General features: G+C 49.9%; 1 protein-coding gene and 1 non-coding gene across 20 annotated transcripts in view; one reads left to right on the top strand and one right to left on the bottom strand.

Moving 5' to 3' along the window:
• Positions 1–1,264: 1,264 nt before the first annotated feature.
• EPB41L1 (erythrocyte membrane protein band 4.1 like 1) overlaps positions 1,265–16,535 on the bottom strand; it is a 135,467-nt gene continuing 120,196 nt past the window's right edge. For 16 of the 19 annotated variants that reach the window (XM_070472581.1, XM_020897745.2, XM_070472582.1 and 13 more), the window contains 5 exons: positions 13,616–13,702; positions 12,711–12,794; positions 10,609–10,689; positions 10,184–10,300; positions 1,265–4,634 (listed from right to left, as the gene is read on the bottom strand). In XM_070472581.1, the coding sequence (XP_070328682.1) occupies positions 4,626–4,634; positions 10,184–10,300; positions 10,609–10,689; positions 12,711–12,794; positions 13,616–13,702 (378 nt within the window). In that variant the 3' untranslated portion in view covers positions 1,265–4,625. The remainder of the gene's footprint in view (positions 4,635–10,183; positions 10,301–10,608; positions 10,690–12,710; positions 12,795–13,615; positions 13,703–16,535) is intronic. The other 3 variants (XM_020897749.2, XM_070472586.1, XM_020897748.2) reach the window with 2 other exon arrangements.
• On the top strand, positions 8,085–8,157 carry TRNAG-CCC (transfer RNA glycine (anticodon CCC)). The gene has a single exon. It is a non-coding gene; the product is annotated as a tRNA-Gly (tRNA).

The following is a 16,535-nucleotide window of genomic DNA, read 5'->3' as shown; positions in this document are numbered from 1 at the left end:
GAATTACCTTCAAAAAGAAAAGACACAGGACTTCCCTGGTGGACCAGTGGTTAAGACTCCGAGCTCCTAATGCAGGGGGCATGAGTTCAATCCCTGGTTGGGGAACTAAGATCCCACATACTGCCTAGTGTGGCCAAAAAACAAAGAAGAAAAGATGTGGTATTTAGTGTTTGAAATTATAGGGAAATGATCAGGATTTAAGTTTTTATAAGTATTAAGAATGGCATGTACCAGGTGACTTCAATTCTGATAAGATACTTATACATGAGAAAAGACTGGAATAAACTGCACCAAATAGTTTAGCAATGGTTGTTGCTTGTGAGATTTGGGATAATAAAGAAAGGTGGTTTGGGGTGAGCTGTTTGGTAGACTTAAAGTGCTGGTATTCGTATCTCAGGTACCCCACAGGACAGGTTTAAATTTTACATGGATATTGGTTTTCAAATTTTAGTATTTTTGCATTTATTTTTATAAAGACCTCTTTTCTTTGGCAAGTGACCGTAGTTTTTCATTTGTGGACGTAATAGTTTCCTTTACAAATAATTCTGTTTTTGTTGTTGTTGAGTCACTCAGTCATGTCCGACTCTTTGTGACCCCATGGACTGCAGCATGCCAGGCTCGCTCCCCTGTCCTTCGCTATCTTCCAGAGTTTGCTCAGAGAGTCAATTTAAAGAAATGATGCCAGCATTGGGACAAGCGGCATGTACGGGGACATGGCAACATATGCGAAGGGGATGAGCAAAGACTGAAGTTGGGGCTTGCTGTGTACCTTATCCACTCGACTCCCACACGCCAAGCCCCTCTGTCCTGGGCCCACCTGCTTACTGTTCCTGCTGCCTAGAATGCACTCACTTAAGTTCTTCACCTTACTGGATCTTTCTCTTCATCCAGCTCAAAAAGATGTCCTCAGGGAGGCCATCACGGGCCACCTTATTTAAAGTGGTCTCCTTCAGTGACCGTCCCCTCCCCCGGTGCATTTCCTTCCTGGTGCTGATCACCCTGCAATCGTCTCTGAGCGCTCGCCTGTTTTGTTGTCAGTTTCTCCACTAGCCTCTGAGCTCTTGGAGGGCAAGGGCTTTGTCTTATTCATTGTTGTTCCCATAAAGTCAAGAGCTGGTCCACGTTGGGATCTGCAGATATTTGAATGAAGGTGTTGTAGGTTGAATGAAAATGTTCCAGTTGGGATCTCTCCGCCCCAGTTTTAGCCTTTCCCACAATGCCAACTTGTACTGGTAGCCAAGGTCAGAGAGAGATGCCAAGGCAGTTTGTGGTTCAGCATCAAACACATTTATTTCACTTTTATTGAGTATACAAGAACAGAGAGCACACGCATACAGCACGGAGCACTGAGGTGGGGGAGCGCGGGGACAGAGAGGAGAGAGGGGTGTGAGTAAAAAGGACCAGGACAGCATCGCAGTTGGTTAGGAAGGTGCTTTTTGGAAAAAAAAAAATTTTAGAGTGATGTTGCTCATGCAATTTCAGGCCAGTCTTGGAATGTGCTTACAGGATTCAAAAACTGAAACAGGTCTTGGCACTTCCTGTACCCTCAGATGGAAAAGATCCCAAGAAAGCAAAATAGGGGAAAACAAAGGCTTACAGGCTGGCAGAGTGGACCAAGGCCATGGAGGGCATCTGCTTTTGCTGTTCCTTTTGCAAGTGGGGAAACTGAGACCCCGAAGCGAGGATAAGATGAGCTCAATGGCATGTGGTGAGTTAGAGGCTGAGTCAGGATGGCTACCCAGAACTCCTGACTGCCCTCCAGGACTTTTTCCACTATGCTACATGGTCTCCTGGGTGGAGAGGCGGCACAGAAAGGATGTGAAATGTAAAATGGAAAAGTAGGTTGAAGACAGATAAGACAAACATCTATATTCCCTATGAAGAGGAGGATGGGAAGGAAACAGCGCCCTAGATTTCAGCTTTGCAGCTCCCCTCCTCCCTGCTGGCAGATGCCTGCCTCTCTGTGGAAGGTCAGAGCATCTGTGGACTGGAGAGCTCCATAAACCCTGGCTGGTCCACAAACCAAGCCTGGTAGCTTCTTCCCTGTCCTGAAGCCACACACATAGGGTCTGTAGGCAGGTGCAGAACCCACAGCAAATGTTCTCCCTCTGAGGTATGTCCAGTGCGCTCAGGACGCCTGGTTCCTGCAAAGACGAGGATGCCTGAGCCAGATTCCAGATGGCCCAGAGAGGGCAGAGCCACTCCAGCTCTTGGCCCAGAAAGAGTGGGGGCTCTCAAGCTGAGGAGGACAGGGAGGCAGTTCTGTGGCTTCTGTGTAAGAAGAGCCTGGTGCATTTCCACTCTCGGGGGAGCTGGAGGGGATGTGGCTGACTGTTCCATCTGAGCCCCAGATGCAGGGCTCTCTCTGCCTCTCCTCACCGCACGTCTACCTACAGAGGCAAACACTGTTCTGCCTCAGGTCAGCACCAGTTAGGCAGCGAAGCATATGTGTCACCAGGGGAACGGATAAGCAAGCCCGGGCCCTTGGCGGGGCATGTCCACAGATGTCTGATAATTGGAGAGAAGGTGGAAGTGCTCTCAGAGGGGCTAGAGATGTAAGGCTGACTCAGGGAGCTTCCCAGTTCCCTCTGCTCCCCCCACGCTTTCTCCTTGAGCCTAACAATAGTGCCTGGCACAAGTAAGTACTCAGTAAATATTTGCTGAATGCATTTATGGACTACTTTAGAAGCAAGATGGGGGAAATGAAATGGGACTGAGAAATTAAAGGGCAGGGGGAGACAAATGCCTTTGGAAGGGGCCTCATTGAGCTCAGGAAAGCAGCTTGTGTCTGGAAAGCCCACGTGTGCCACAGGGCAATGCCAGGCTTTTGATGGGACCTTCTCCAAGGGCTCCTATGGTCTCCAGGCCATTTCTGGGACTCTTAGGGCCCAGGATCAGAGAACAAATATTGACTGAAGGGGAGGTCTCCAAAGCCAGGGTCTTATTCCCAGGTGGAGCCCCAGCAACACCTTCTGTCCACCTCAGCTTGTTTCAGGAGCCTCTGGGAGTCCAGTTTTTACCTGTCAGGGCCTGCCCTGCATTCAGTCTCTACCATGGCTGCTTTGACCCAGGAAGAAGAGAACGATTCAGACAGAATACAGCAGTGGCCAAAAGAAAGAACTGAGCTGGGGACATTCAGACAGCCAGGTGGAAGCCACCATCTTCCGTGGCAGCTGGGGGCATCACCTCCCTTGGGATAAGAGTTAGCTGTCACACTGCAGTCAGGGAAAGGCAAGACATGTGGCACAACAAAGAGACGACTGAGAACTGAGGCAAGCCTTCCAGGGAGGTAGGGGGACTGAGCTGGGGGACCTGTGCTGCAGAATCCTGAGCACGGGCCAGGTCCCGGCTGCTACTGCCTGGGGGAGAAGGCATCTGAACCACACCCGTGTCGCTTCCTTCTTGCCAAACCCCTGCCTCTCCATAGGGGGACCCCACCCCTCCCCACCAATCAACCAAGTACAAACACCACACACTGTATTTCTACACTGAACTGTCAGCTCCTACTGTGAGCGACCCACAGCCTGAGTCCGGGTCTCCTTGGCTGGGTTGGTTCGGTGAGATCTAGGAACCTTGGGAATACATCAATCACAGTCAGATAATTATAATTTTAAAATGTCAGCTTCATACTTACCAGCACTGTTTATTTTAATATTTGTTTCCTGTTATATGTAATATACATAACTTAAAAGCACATCCATACAAATCTCCTACAAGCGGCACCTTCATAATGAGAACCCATAAACATACAATGTCTACTTCACCTCCTGTGGCTTGGTTTCACGTTCTTGCTTTTCTTTTCTTTTTCTCATTTCCAGTGAGAGTCATCTGCAGTGGCCCTTGGCAGGACCAGGACACAGAGGGTGAGGGGAGTGGGATGGGGGAGAGGGAGGAGGGAACCCAGACAGAAAATGACAACAAGACGTGTGAGAGTCAAGGGGGAAGGGAGGTGGAAGAAAGGCAGGTGGATTTTGCAGCCCAGTGTCAAGACCCCAAAAATAAGAATCCAGTGTTCCTCCTCCTCCTTTCCGAATGGGGGATTTTTCTTTCTTGGAAAACGGTTGACGGGGGCATGTCTTGCTGCTGCAGCTTCTCTAACTGGCTGCAAAAGTGTTTTCCTTTGCGTTGGAGTGGGCAACAGACAGAGGAAAAGAAGAAATGGGATGCTTGTCCACTGAAGGGAACGTGTAGACCCAGTTGGCATTGTACTTCTACAATCAGCGTGGTCTGGCTTGCCTTGGTTGTTCTGCAGGGCTTCGAAGTGAGGTGGGGAGGGGAGCAAGGGATTACTGTTGTTGTAACTTTTGTTTGTTTGTTTCCTGGAAAATCCCACCAATTCTTCAATTTGTCTGCAAAGGAAATGTAGGTGTACAGATGTTGGTTGTTGCTGTCGGCCGAATGCTCGGCCAGCCCCGGCAGCAGTGCAAGGACGTGGTGTTTCCTGTATATATATCTATATCTATATATATCTATATATATATGCTTTTCCTTTCCCAGTCTCTTTCAGGGACAGTACGTCACAGCTGGGACGTCGGTGTTGAGTCGGAGAATCCAGGATGAAGGCCCCTTCTTTATGGTTCTCTGGCTTGGGTTGGACCAGAAACGCCAGCATCTTTTCACAGAGGTCAGGATTCCTGAAGCCAGAGGTGAGGGCGGGGTGGAGAGGAGGGAGACGCAAAGGAAGGCAGAGGACAAGAAGAGCTAGTTAACTTTTGTCATTCATCTTTAAACGCATGGTTGTTTTCACTCTTTTTACCATGTGCCCTTGATTATGACTTAGGAAGACACAGTGACTTATCCAAGCCCACACAGCTGGTAATAAAGTGGCCACTGACAACTGAAGCCACCTTGGTGTTCAGTCACTCGGTCGAACGCTTTGCGACCCCATGGACTGCAGGACACCAGGCCTCCCTGTCCTTCACTGTCTCTCAAAGCCCCTGTCTGAGCCCAGAGTCCATGCACATTTGCCGTGTTGCTTCCACGCAGGTAGCATCTTTCACTTTGGCTGAAAATTTTTCAAGTTACCTTGAAACTCTGTCCTTAGCTTTCCCTGAGAGCTAAGATCACACTTGTTTCATTTTGTCTTCCTATCTGCTCTCGGATCTACAAAATATTTAGATGTGATGGCAGAGGTGGGTTTTTTGGGTTTTTTTTTTTTGTCTTTCCTTTCTGTTTGCCATGGCCTGCTGTCTCCTGGAGGTTAGTTAAACCCCAGGGAGTAGTGTTTAAGTAAAGAAACTGGAATCTGGATCCCAACTCAAGTTTGACTCCAAAACTTGAGCGGTTAAGGGGTCTGGGCTCTGAAATCAGACAATCTGAAGTCAAATCCCACTGTCTGTCACCTTGGGTGAGTTTCCTAACCTCTTTAGACCTTAGTTGCTTCCTCCGTAAAATGGACAGAAGTTGTAGGGAAGATTCAAGACAAGGATCAGCATTAAGTGCTGAGTAAATACTGGCTGTTCTTATCATGACTACTGCTGTTGTTAACTTAACCACACATTGTTCTGACCTCATTGAGGGCAAGGGCTGTCTCTTATTGCTATCTTTCCAGGGCCCAACACCATGCCTAACATATAGCAACTACCCAGAACTATTTAACAGGTGGCATATCATCCCTGTCCTTTACTGCTTACATGGTCAAGTGCTAATGGAGTGGTAGATAGCTGATCCTTCTTGGCTCATTTGATAGATGGGAAAACTGAGCCCAGAGGGTGCAAAGACTTAGCAAGTTGGTGGCACAAACTAGACTAGAACCCAAGGCTCCTGCTTTGAAATAGGTCAATCCTGCCTCCCCCCTCCCTTCACCATTTACTTAGAACTTTGAAAGCAAGAAAGCTCTGGGAGGCTGGGTGGGTGCTACCCTCTTGCTGGTAGTGTTTGGGATACAGATCCTGCCTGAAGGAGGTGGGCCAGTGGAGCAAAGATAGAGCTGAAGCCACATAGAAGACTGTAAGACAGGTGGGATTTCCACCCTCACAGCAAGAACTTCAAGAAGGAAGAGCTTCATAAGGAAGTCTACTGGAGCAGGGACAGAAGGAGGATTCAGGGAGGGGAGAGACAATTAAGACTGGCAAAATGGATGCCCACACAGAAACAGAAACTCATGCAACAGGCTGGTGATAGAAGTTTAAAGTCTGACTTGCTCAGGGCTCTCATCAATGGCTCAGCATGGCGAAACTGTAGGGACATGGAAGCAAGTTCACATCGCCAAGCACCTTTGGTATGTGAGACACCACTCTTGTAAGTCACTGCTATGGACTCAATGTTTGTGTCTCCCCAAAATTCACAGGTTGAGGCCCTAACTCTCAAGAGGATGCTATTTGGAAGCAGGGCCTATAGGAGGTGCTCATAAATGGGATGAGTGCTTTTATAAGAAGAGACATGAGAGAGATGACTTCTCTGCTCTCCACTGCATGAGGACGCAGAGAAAATAGCTGTCTACAAACCAGAAGAGGGGCTTCACCGGGAACCAGACTGGCTGGCACCCTGACCTTGGACTTCCCGGCCCCCAGAACTGTGAGAAATTAAGTGTGTCTTGTTTAAGCCATCCAGTCTTCTGTTCTGTTACAGCAGCCCGTGCAGTCTCTAACACTCATAAATGTGGTTTATTACAGCAACTCCAATGTATAGATTCACTCCATTTTGTAGATGAGGAAACTGAGGCCCAGGGGTGCTTCCTCTGGACACACTTTCTGGGTCCAAAGCTGGGTGTGTTCTTTCTCTTCCATTCTGCTACTTTCTGAGAAGTTTTTCTTACAGTGCTGGCTTCACTTTAAGTTTGCTCATCAATTAATAGAGTACCTGCCTTAGAGGACTTCCCTGATGGTCCAGTGGTTAAAAATCTGCCTTCCAATGCAGGGGATGCAGGTTCGATCCCTGGTCGGGGAACTAAGATCCCCCACGATGTGGGGCAACTAAGCTGGTGTGCCTCAACTAGAGAGAAGCTGAATGTCGCAACTAAGACCCAACACAGGCAAAAATAAATAATTTTTTTTTTAAAAAGAGTTTTCTAATTCAGAGAAGACTTCCCCTCCAGAATTAGTGAGTCTGACTATATTAAGAGTCAGAGGTGGTTCCTACTTGGCAACAATTAATGGGAAGGAAGGTGAGCAGAAAAGGCAAGGAAGAAACTTTTGTCTCTCTAGGGCCACATAACAAGGTGACCTTTACAAAAGAATCCAAAAGAGAGGGAGAGAGGGTGTGTGGTGATGTGTGGGACAATGGCAGCCAGTAAGGAAGTAAAGGGTGGGGCGAGGAGGAGGGAATGAGACGGCAAAGGGAACACTGAGGTGGGCAGACGTGAAAGACTGCACGGGGTAGGCAGGATGTGGACGCTGGGACGAGAGCTGAGAGCACCGAATAGCCAGGGAACAAGGGAAGGCAGGAGCCTGGGGGGACTGACTGGGAAAGACGAGGAGGAGTGAGACAGGGAATGGAGGAGATACAAGAACCTAGGGAAGCAACTAAATAGCCAGAGGATTGTATATAACTATAAGAGGGCTTGACCTGTCTTCATTTTGCAAATCAGCACACTGAGACCCTGATGGTCACGAAGCTAAGCCAGTAGGATGGATCGAACGGAGTCAGGTCTGGATTCCCAGCACAGAATTCTTTGCATCAGTGGCTCCTATTGGCTGCACACAGATTTCCTAAGGATCAACATATAAATAAAGATTTCCAGGGGGTTTCCCTGTTGGTCCAGTGGTTAAGACTCTGAACTTGCAATGTAAACAAGCAGCATGGGTTCAATCCCTGGTCAGGGCAGTTATGCATACTGTGCAGCCAAATAAATAAAATAAAACTGAAAAAAAAAAAAAAAAGATTCCCAGGTCCTAACTCAGCACTTCTCAGTCAGACTCTAAGACAACAGTTCTCTAGTATCTGTGTTCCCGGGGTAATACAGCCAGCTCAGCACCAGCTTGGCAAGTGACCTACACGCTACCCTTCTGAGACCTGGGTAACAAAAAGCAACAATAACTGAGCAACTGAGGGGACAAGAGTGACAATTTACATGAAAGTCTGAGGAAAGCAGGCTCTGCCTGTGATTAGCTTACATGACTTCTAGACCAGCCCTGTCTGGGTCTTCCCTGGTGGTCCAATGGCTAAGACGCTGCACTCCCAATGCAGGGGGCCTGGGTTCATTCCCCAGTCAGGGAACTAGATCCCACATGCTGCAAGTTCTAAGTTCTAAGTTCTCCCATGGCACAACGAACCCGGCATGAATAAATAAATTAAACACACAAATAGACCAGCACTGTCCAACAGAAATATGAGCCACAGATGGAATTGAACATTTTTTGGATAATAGATTTTCTAGACAATATTTTCTAAATGTTCTAGAAATTTATGACTTTCTAAAATTTTCCGACTATATTAATAAAACTCTAATGTTTGAATTTACATCAAAAAGAGTAAAAAGAATCAGGTGAAATTAATTTTAATAATGTATTTTACTTAGCCCAATATATCCAGACATTATCACTTTACATGTAATCAATATAAAAATTATTGAACTATTTTATACTTTTTTTCTCCACACATAATCTTCAAAATCCAGCACACGTTTTACACTTAAGGTACATCTCATTTCAGATTAGCCAGTTTCAAGTGTTTAACAGCCACATGTGGCTAGTGGCTCCTACACTGCACAGCGCAGAAAACTATTTCCGTCACTACAGAAAGTTCTATCAGACAGCACTGGTCTAGATCCGGGTTGGCAACGTTTCAGAGTGGCAGGAAAATATTTCCATGCCTTTTCTTGTGACACGAAGTGGGTGGTAATCAAAGGGTGAAAAAGAAACATTCTTGTGTCTTTCTAGAAAACATTGGTTTTCTTCATCAGGGAAGAGGACAAAAGGGAGACCTGCTGCTTGTGGGGGCCTTTGAAATGGATTTATTTTTCAGTGAGGTATAATGTGCAAAGTAAGTCAAGTACACAAATCTAAGTGTGGAGCTTAACACATTTTTATATGTGTACACATCCATGCAACCCTCCCAGTTCAAGACACTGGCACTTCCAGCACCCTCGAAGGCTCCCTTATGGTTCTTCCCTGCCACTTCTCAGCAGGAACTGATATTCAGACTTCTGAGCATGTTTAGTACGGCCTGTTTTGAACTTCCTATGAATGGACCCACTTGTAAGTACTTTTTGTGTCTAACTTATTTCACTCAACTCAATTATTATAGATCTGATAAAATTCAGTAAATTTCTAGAGGGGCCTCGCCAGCTTCCCCGAAGTTCAGCAGCTAAAAGACCTGTCTGCTCCAGCACCATCTCCCTCCCCTTATTCACCAAGGCACTGATGGCCCAAGAGGAAAGAGTAAGGATTGAGGTCCCCTGAGATTCTGGCCCCAGGTGGCCTCAGAAGGGTTTCCAATCTAGCAACACAGATGGGATGAAGGACTCTGGTCCTCATATTCTTCCTTGGCATCAACTATACTTCAATTAAAAAAAAAATTAGGACTTCCCTGGTGGCATAATGGATAAGAATCTGCCAGCCAGTGCAGGGGACGCAGGTTCAATCCCTGGTCCGGGAAGACCCCACATGCCACGGAGCAACTAAGCCTGAGCACCACAACTACTGAAGCCCGTGTGCCTAGAGCCCATGCTCTGCAGCAAGAGAAGCCACCACAATGAGAAGACCAAGCACTGCAATGAAGAGCAGCCCCCACTCTCCACAACCAGAGAAGGCCCATGCAAGGCAATGAAGACCCAGAGCAGCCTAAATAAATACAATTGTTTTTTTAAAAATTTAAAAACGGGCACAACATTCAACTATACTTCAGTTTATAAAACTTTCCTCCTCGGCAACATCTAGTGACTGGTGATGGAGACAGAGACTTGGGGACAGGAATATGACCGTGGGGCTGGGTAGGACTTTTTCTGACTTCCAGCTTATAGGCAATGGGCCAGTGAGGTTTTGCTTATCTCTGTCTATCCCACCTTGGTATCCACCCATCTAATCCTCTCTTCCCTTTTCTCACCACTTCCGGATTTACTTTTCTGGGTCTGGAGCCTGAAACCCAAAAATACCAGTCTTCCTTCCCTTCTGTCCTTATATCAAATCTAGGGGAGCTATTTCTCCCCTTTGAACCCCAAATCAGGAAGTCTGGGGGGTGCTGATCAAAGCTGTGCTGGGGACCCAGCCTCTGTCTCACAGCTACTGAGACCCACAAGCCTCACCTGTGGCTTCTTGTCCCTCTCCTCCGGGGATGGGTCTGTTTCTCTGTAGACGACGGCTTTGGTTACCAGCATGTCGGGATGCTGCAGTTTGGCCTCCTTGATGGCCAAAGCCAGGGCCTGGAGGAAAGAAGGGCCTGGTGAGGAGCCAGCAGACTGAATATGGGTAAGGCCACAGAGACCAGCAAGCCCCCCCCAGTGCACAGCGAGGCCCCTGCAAGGTCAAGGGAGAGGCTGGAGCTCAGGTCTTCTGGCTCCTTCTGCTTCCCATTCAGTGCCCCTTCCTTGGGGGCTTCTCCTCTGGACAGGGTCAGCAGGAAGTAGACACCTCCACTGCTCACAGACATAGCCGTCCACGGGTAACCCAACGCTGGAGGGCCGGCGGCCACTGGGCAGTGCCACTGGGACCCTTGCTCCCATCCGCATACCTGGTCTTGATCGACATCTTCGTCCCCGGTGATGATGATCCGCTTCTCGATCCTTGTCTCAGAAAACCCTCCTTTCACAGTCTGCAGAGGGAGAGGGAGGCGGATTCAGCCTTGGGTCCCGCTGGGGCAGCAGCCTCGACAGGGGACAGAGCCAAAGCACCCCTCAAGGGCAAGGCTGGAATCAGCAGTCGCCTTCTCTCCTGGCTCCCTCGGTTTTTCCCTTTACTAGTTTTCGGACTTCAGGCTGAACACCCTGCCTGGCTGCCACATCTCCCCCAGCTACCAAGCTGCCCTCTCTAGCTCTTCCAAGCCAGGCTCGAATGCTGTGGCCCTCACCCTGGTGAGTGGTCCTTCCACCTTCCTGCCTCGATACTCCCTGAGTGGCAAGTTCGTATCTCTCATGGTTCTGGGCCTCTCCATCTTCTGTGGGCCTTGTGTGTGTGACCTGGCCTTGCTCACTAGGCTGGGGCTCTTGAGGGCAGGAGCTGTTATTTTTGTTCACCTCTGCATCCCCTCCTCCTCCACTTCCCTGCCCCACCTGGCCAGGATAGGTGCTAAAATGCAGATTTGTTGAATGAAACACATGAATGAAATGTGAATGGTGACAAGGTTCTACTTTAAATGACTTCCAACGACACTAGAAGAGAAAATTGCATGGATGATGCTTATACATAAGCTTATAGCTGCCACTGTTTTCTGAAGGGGTGGGGTCTGGGGGCAAGCCTAGAAGATGGGGCAGGACCTAATTGCTTGGTATATTAAAGGCAGGTGGTGGCAGAGGGAAGGCCAAGCTGGAGTCAAGAGTGAACAGAGAGAAGAGACGGCTCCCAGGTGGCAGGGCCAGGAGAAACATTTGAGCGGTATGCTGCCGGCTGTGTGATGGAACCCCTTCCCATAAAGCTTTCAGTCAAGTCATCCTTGCTCACTGATGCTTTTGGTAGGAATGGGTGCTTTCTGGGGACCATGCTGTGTGGGAGGGGGCAGGGCTGGGATGGTGTTGCTCATTAAGGGCTAGGGCTGTCTACCAGATTCCTCCTTCAATGTTTGAACGGAACCTCCCACTCAGCCTGGCTCCCTGGCCTCTCTCCTCCAGGACTGCATCTCTGCCCTGGGCTCCCTCCTGTTCTTCCTTCTGGCCACCCAGGCATGGACACAGTGGCCAGCCCGTCCTCAGCCCGCGGGACCCATCCGCTAAGTCACGGCTGACCCACCGGGAAGGTCTCCATCCTCTGGCCCCGCCCCTTTCCCAGCCTCTGGCCACGCCCCTTCCTCCTGGAGCCCTGCTCCGCCCCCTCCGCTCCTAGTCTCTTACACAACTCTCTTCTTTCTCCCATCTACCCGCACATCCTGGTGGACCTCATCTCCCCTCCTTAAACCCCTTTTCACTGGGTTCCTTCCCACTTTAAAAACCTTGATGTCTTTCCATGGCTCTCACACTCAGACCCTCTGTTGTCACCCTTGTCCCGGGATTTCTCTTTCTTGTCTCTGTTCTGCTTCCCCCTTCCTCAGTTCAACCTAATTTCTCGCAGTTCCGCCCCTACATGCTGCTTCTTCCTGGCAGAGACGGCTTATCTTGTTTCTCCATGTGCACTGGTTGCAGCCCCTCCAGCAGTGCCTAGCACAAAGGCAGCGTCAGGGTGACACTCACTAACATTTGCTCAGAGAATGAATAAGCGAACACACGGTTTCTGCTCCCATCTTCCACGTGGCTTAGAACGTCTGCCTCCTCCCTCAAGAGTCCTCCCTGCTTTTCAAGACCCTACGCAAACACTGCCTTTTCCAGAAGCCCCTTCCTCATTCTTGGAGCCTTCCTTAAATTGCTCCCCGCTAAATCCCTCCAGCACTTAAGCTCTATCAGGCACAAACACTACGGTTCACAATGTCTTCCAAGGAGACGGTCCCATCCCCCCAGCCTGGCCGTCAACAATGAAGGGCAGGTCGGTGCCTATGATGCTTAGCACAAAACAAAGTGCACAGCACTCCAGAAACTGGGAACACCGCAGGTCTTCTCTATCCACGTCCCAAGGCAGAGCCGTGGCCATGACCTTCCCGAGCCCCACGGCCAGGCTGGGGGCACATGGGGTCCTGCTGCTGCTACTCACTTTGGTAACATGGGTGGTGGTGGAGGTGGAGAGGGTTTCCGCGGTGGCGCCGTAGGTGCTGGTGAGGACATCTTTCCCGATGATCTGCAGAATATAACCACCACCACCCCACCCCAGGGGTCAGGTGAGGACGCTGGGGTCTGCAGGATGGGGCGGGGGCGGGGCCAACCAAGGGAGAAGTGGGGAAGGGGGTGGTTCCATGAAGGTGAAGTCTGGAAGCCAAGATGCTTTGAGTCACGGAGTCTAAGAACTCAGGAATACTGGAGTCTTCAGAATGCTAGACCCATGAAATTCTCAAACCCTGGAATCTTAAGATTCCTAGAACCTGAGATTCCTAAGGTCTCAAATCCTAACAAGACCCTAGAATTTAAGAATCCTGACCTTTGAGAAGGATGAACAGAGGGATCCAAGGGCAGAAACAGAGCCCTCCTGATCCCCCATCCTGTCAGGGTGGGGAAGACATTCTCTCTGGGACTAGATGATGAAGACGACAGATCTGGAGAATGGAGGCACTGTCAGAGACCTCTCAGTGACAGACTCAGGCTGCTGAGGATGGAGCAGGTTCAGAGTCCAAGCTTCTGGACTCCTAGTCCATTACTCCTCCTGGTCAGTAAGGAGAGCAGATGCCAAAGAGCTGTGACATTACAGGCATCACCAAAGGGAGGGAACAGTTCATCCCATTCTGCCACTGCCCTACTTGTACGTGGGGGGTGGTGGGAAGGGCAATGGACGAGACACTGACCAGGGAGCCCTGCGGGCATCCGAATATTATACAGTTTCCTACTGCTGTCCTTAAAGGGGCGGCCTCCCAGGCTCCATGCCACATTTGCCTTGGGCCACCTGTGGACCCGTGTCCACATGCTCTGCGTGGAGTCCCCTAGCCTGAGCTGGCCCTGCCCACTTACCGGAGAAAGAGAACGGATTTCCGTGGCCACCGTCTGTGGGCCTGGGATCATGGCAGCTGCCCCCTTCCCGGACTTGAGACTGTTCTCCTGGGGAAACAATAGTGCTCAGATGGCCAGGTCTCAGGTGGGCAGGCCCTCAGGATGGCCGGAGCACGTGACCACAGAGCTCTCCCGGCCACAAGGTTGAATAGTGACGTTAGAGGCAGAGAGCTGAAGGCATCATTCAGTTCAGTCTGCTCCTGTTCATCCCTTCCTCACTCACTCAACACACACGCTTACACACTTACTCACACACCCACTCATTCAACAAATATTTACTGAATGCCTGGCGTTAGGGACACTGTGGTGAACAAGACTCAAGACTCAATGTTCTCCCTGGAAGTACTAACAAAGGAGTCAAGACATCCAGGCCCTGTGACCTGGGGCAGACCCACTTCCACTCTCCAAGCCTCCTCGATTCACCTACATAAAAGGACCCTGCAGTATACAGGTTCACCAGTGGCAACAAACGTCCCACTCCAGTGGGAGATGTTGATGATGAGGTGCAAGTGGGGGGTTGTGTATGTGCCGGGGGGCAAGGGGTCTAGGAGAAATCTCTGGACCTTCCTCTCAAGTTTGCTGTGAACTTAAAATTGCTCTAAAAGAATAAAGTCTTTAAAAAAAATTTTTTTAAAGGGAGACCCCTGTCCCACTCACACAGAGACATTATGAAACTGACAGAGGATGAAAGGGCTTTGCAAACAGCAATCTGTCAGGTAAATACAGGAGTACAGGCTGGTACTAACAACATGATGATTATTGCTTTCTGAGTACTTGCGAGGTGCTAGGTATTGTGCTAAGGATGCATGGTCTCATTTAAGCCTCTGAACCACCTAGGAAATTGTTTAAATATTTAAATGTTTTACAGGTGAGAAACTAGAAGGTCAGGGACTGTTAAGTGACTTGTTCAAGCCTCCGTGCAAGTGAGTGACAGAGCCTGGATTTAGATCCAAGTTGGTCAGACTCCAGATTCAACATACTCCTTCTGCCATGCCCCTCTGCCCTTGAGCCAGCTCTCCTGGTCCTGCCTTGGGGTGGGGTCTAACTCCTAGATATTCCTGGAATTGGACCCAGGCTTACTGACCCACACTTACTCCAGTATTTTTGCCTGGGAAATGCCATGGACAGAGGAGCCTGGTGGGCTACAGTCCATGGGGTCGAAGAGCAGTCAGACACAACTTAATGACCAAACAACAACAACAATTACTGGTGGGAGCCTCCATCTCCCACTTCCTGCACCACTTCGGGGTTCAGCCTTGTCCATCCAGGGGCCCAGAGCTGTATCTACTCTGCAGCTCCCCAGTGGGCTGAGCCTCAGGTCTGGGCGGTGTATGATTGATTCTAGATCTGGACCTCTGTCTGCCAGGGGACGGGTGAGGACAGAAGCCCTCTGCCTTTGCCCCACCCTCCCCTGATCTAGCTGCAGCTGTGGGTGACCTGGTTACCTGGCATTCTACCCACAAGCCGCTTTCTCAGAGGAAGTCCCAGAATGTGGTTCAGCAGCAGACCTGAAAAGGACAGCCTTCTGGGCTTCAGGCTTCCTTTCTCCCAGACGAGGAGACAGCCACTAGCCCCTCTGAACCCTCCCATCCCTCCAGGCCTTCAAACTTCTTCTTCCTTCATGGATCCCTGTTTTCTAGCCAAGCCTCACCTCCACCTTTACACTGCTGGGCACATAGGTCATTCCAAGCAAGGTGCCAGCTACTCCACCTTCCTTTCCCAGATCTCCAGCTCACCAGTCACCTCTCCTGCCTCAAGGAGGAACACCCCTTCTCCCTGGCTGGGGCTACACCTCCATTTCCACCCCAGGTGCTTCCTCCCCAGACTCGGGCCTCCTCTCCACCACCACCCCCCCCCCCCACCCTCTCTCTGAAACGCCTCGGCCACTCAAGCCTTCTATGGCCTCATCAAAGCCACAGTCCCCTCTCCCTTTATCTGCAACTCAGATCCTTCTTGAACTCGAGACCTTTAAAACCAACCATCTCCGTGACATTTGCCCCTGGAAATGTCCCACAGGCACCTCAGGCTCAATCAGACCCCAAATGGAATTCACTGCCTCCCTCACCCCCAACACACACCTTCCGCTAAGGAGCACCCTCTGCTGTGCTCCTGGTTGGTATAAATGCCTCTCAGACTTGAGGGGTGTCACCTGAAAGACTTGTGAAAACATAAGACAACCCCCACCCCGGGCCCCAACCTGTAGTTTTCCAGTTGTCTGGGGTGTGGCCTGAGAATTTCCTTTCTAGGAGAACAGCAGCACTACCGAGCAGCCTCACTGGTCCATCTTTCCTCCCATCATCTGAATCCAATCAGTGCCAAGATCCTGAACTTTTCATTCCTGCCTCCAGACAGCGTTAACCCCATCCCCCTGGTCAGCCTCCACCACCTCTCACTCTAGCCCTGCCCTAGCCCCTAAACTAGTTCCCTGCCTGCTTTTTCTGTCTCTCCCAGTGGAATGTGGGCTCAGCACTCCTGTCTGTCTCCCTCCGTGCTGGATACGCTGGATTCGCAGTGCCTGGCTTCATACTACTTCACACACCGTGGGTGATCAATAAATATTTGCTGCAGGAAGGAAGGAGGAAAGGAGGGGAGGAGGGAGGGAGGACTAGAGGGAAGGAGGGGGAAAAAGGGATGCGAGCTCCCAAGGGAAGGAAATTTGTTTCAATCATGTTCCACATAGGTTGCTAGAGTAATCTTTCTAAAACACAGAAACACATATTTGATGACATCATGCCCCTACTTAAAAAACTGAGGGGCTTCCCTGGTGGTCCCAGTGGCTGGGAAACTGCATTCCCAATGCAGGGAGCCTGGGTTCGATCCCCGGTCAGGGAACTGGATCCCATATGCTGCAACTAAGACCCGGCACAATCAAATAAATAAA

This window comes from Odocoileus virginianus, chromosome 9 (assembly GCF_023699985.2).
Source record: "Odocoileus virginianus isolate 20LAN1187 ecotype Illinois chromosome 9, Ovbor_1.2, whole genome shotgun sequence".
Lineage (NCBI taxonomy): Eukaryota > Metazoa > Chordata > Mammalia > Artiodactyla > Cervidae > Odocoileus > Odocoileus virginianus.
The sequence above is the reverse complement of the archived record's forward strand: the minus strand, read 5'-3'. Positions and strand labels throughout refer to the sequence as shown.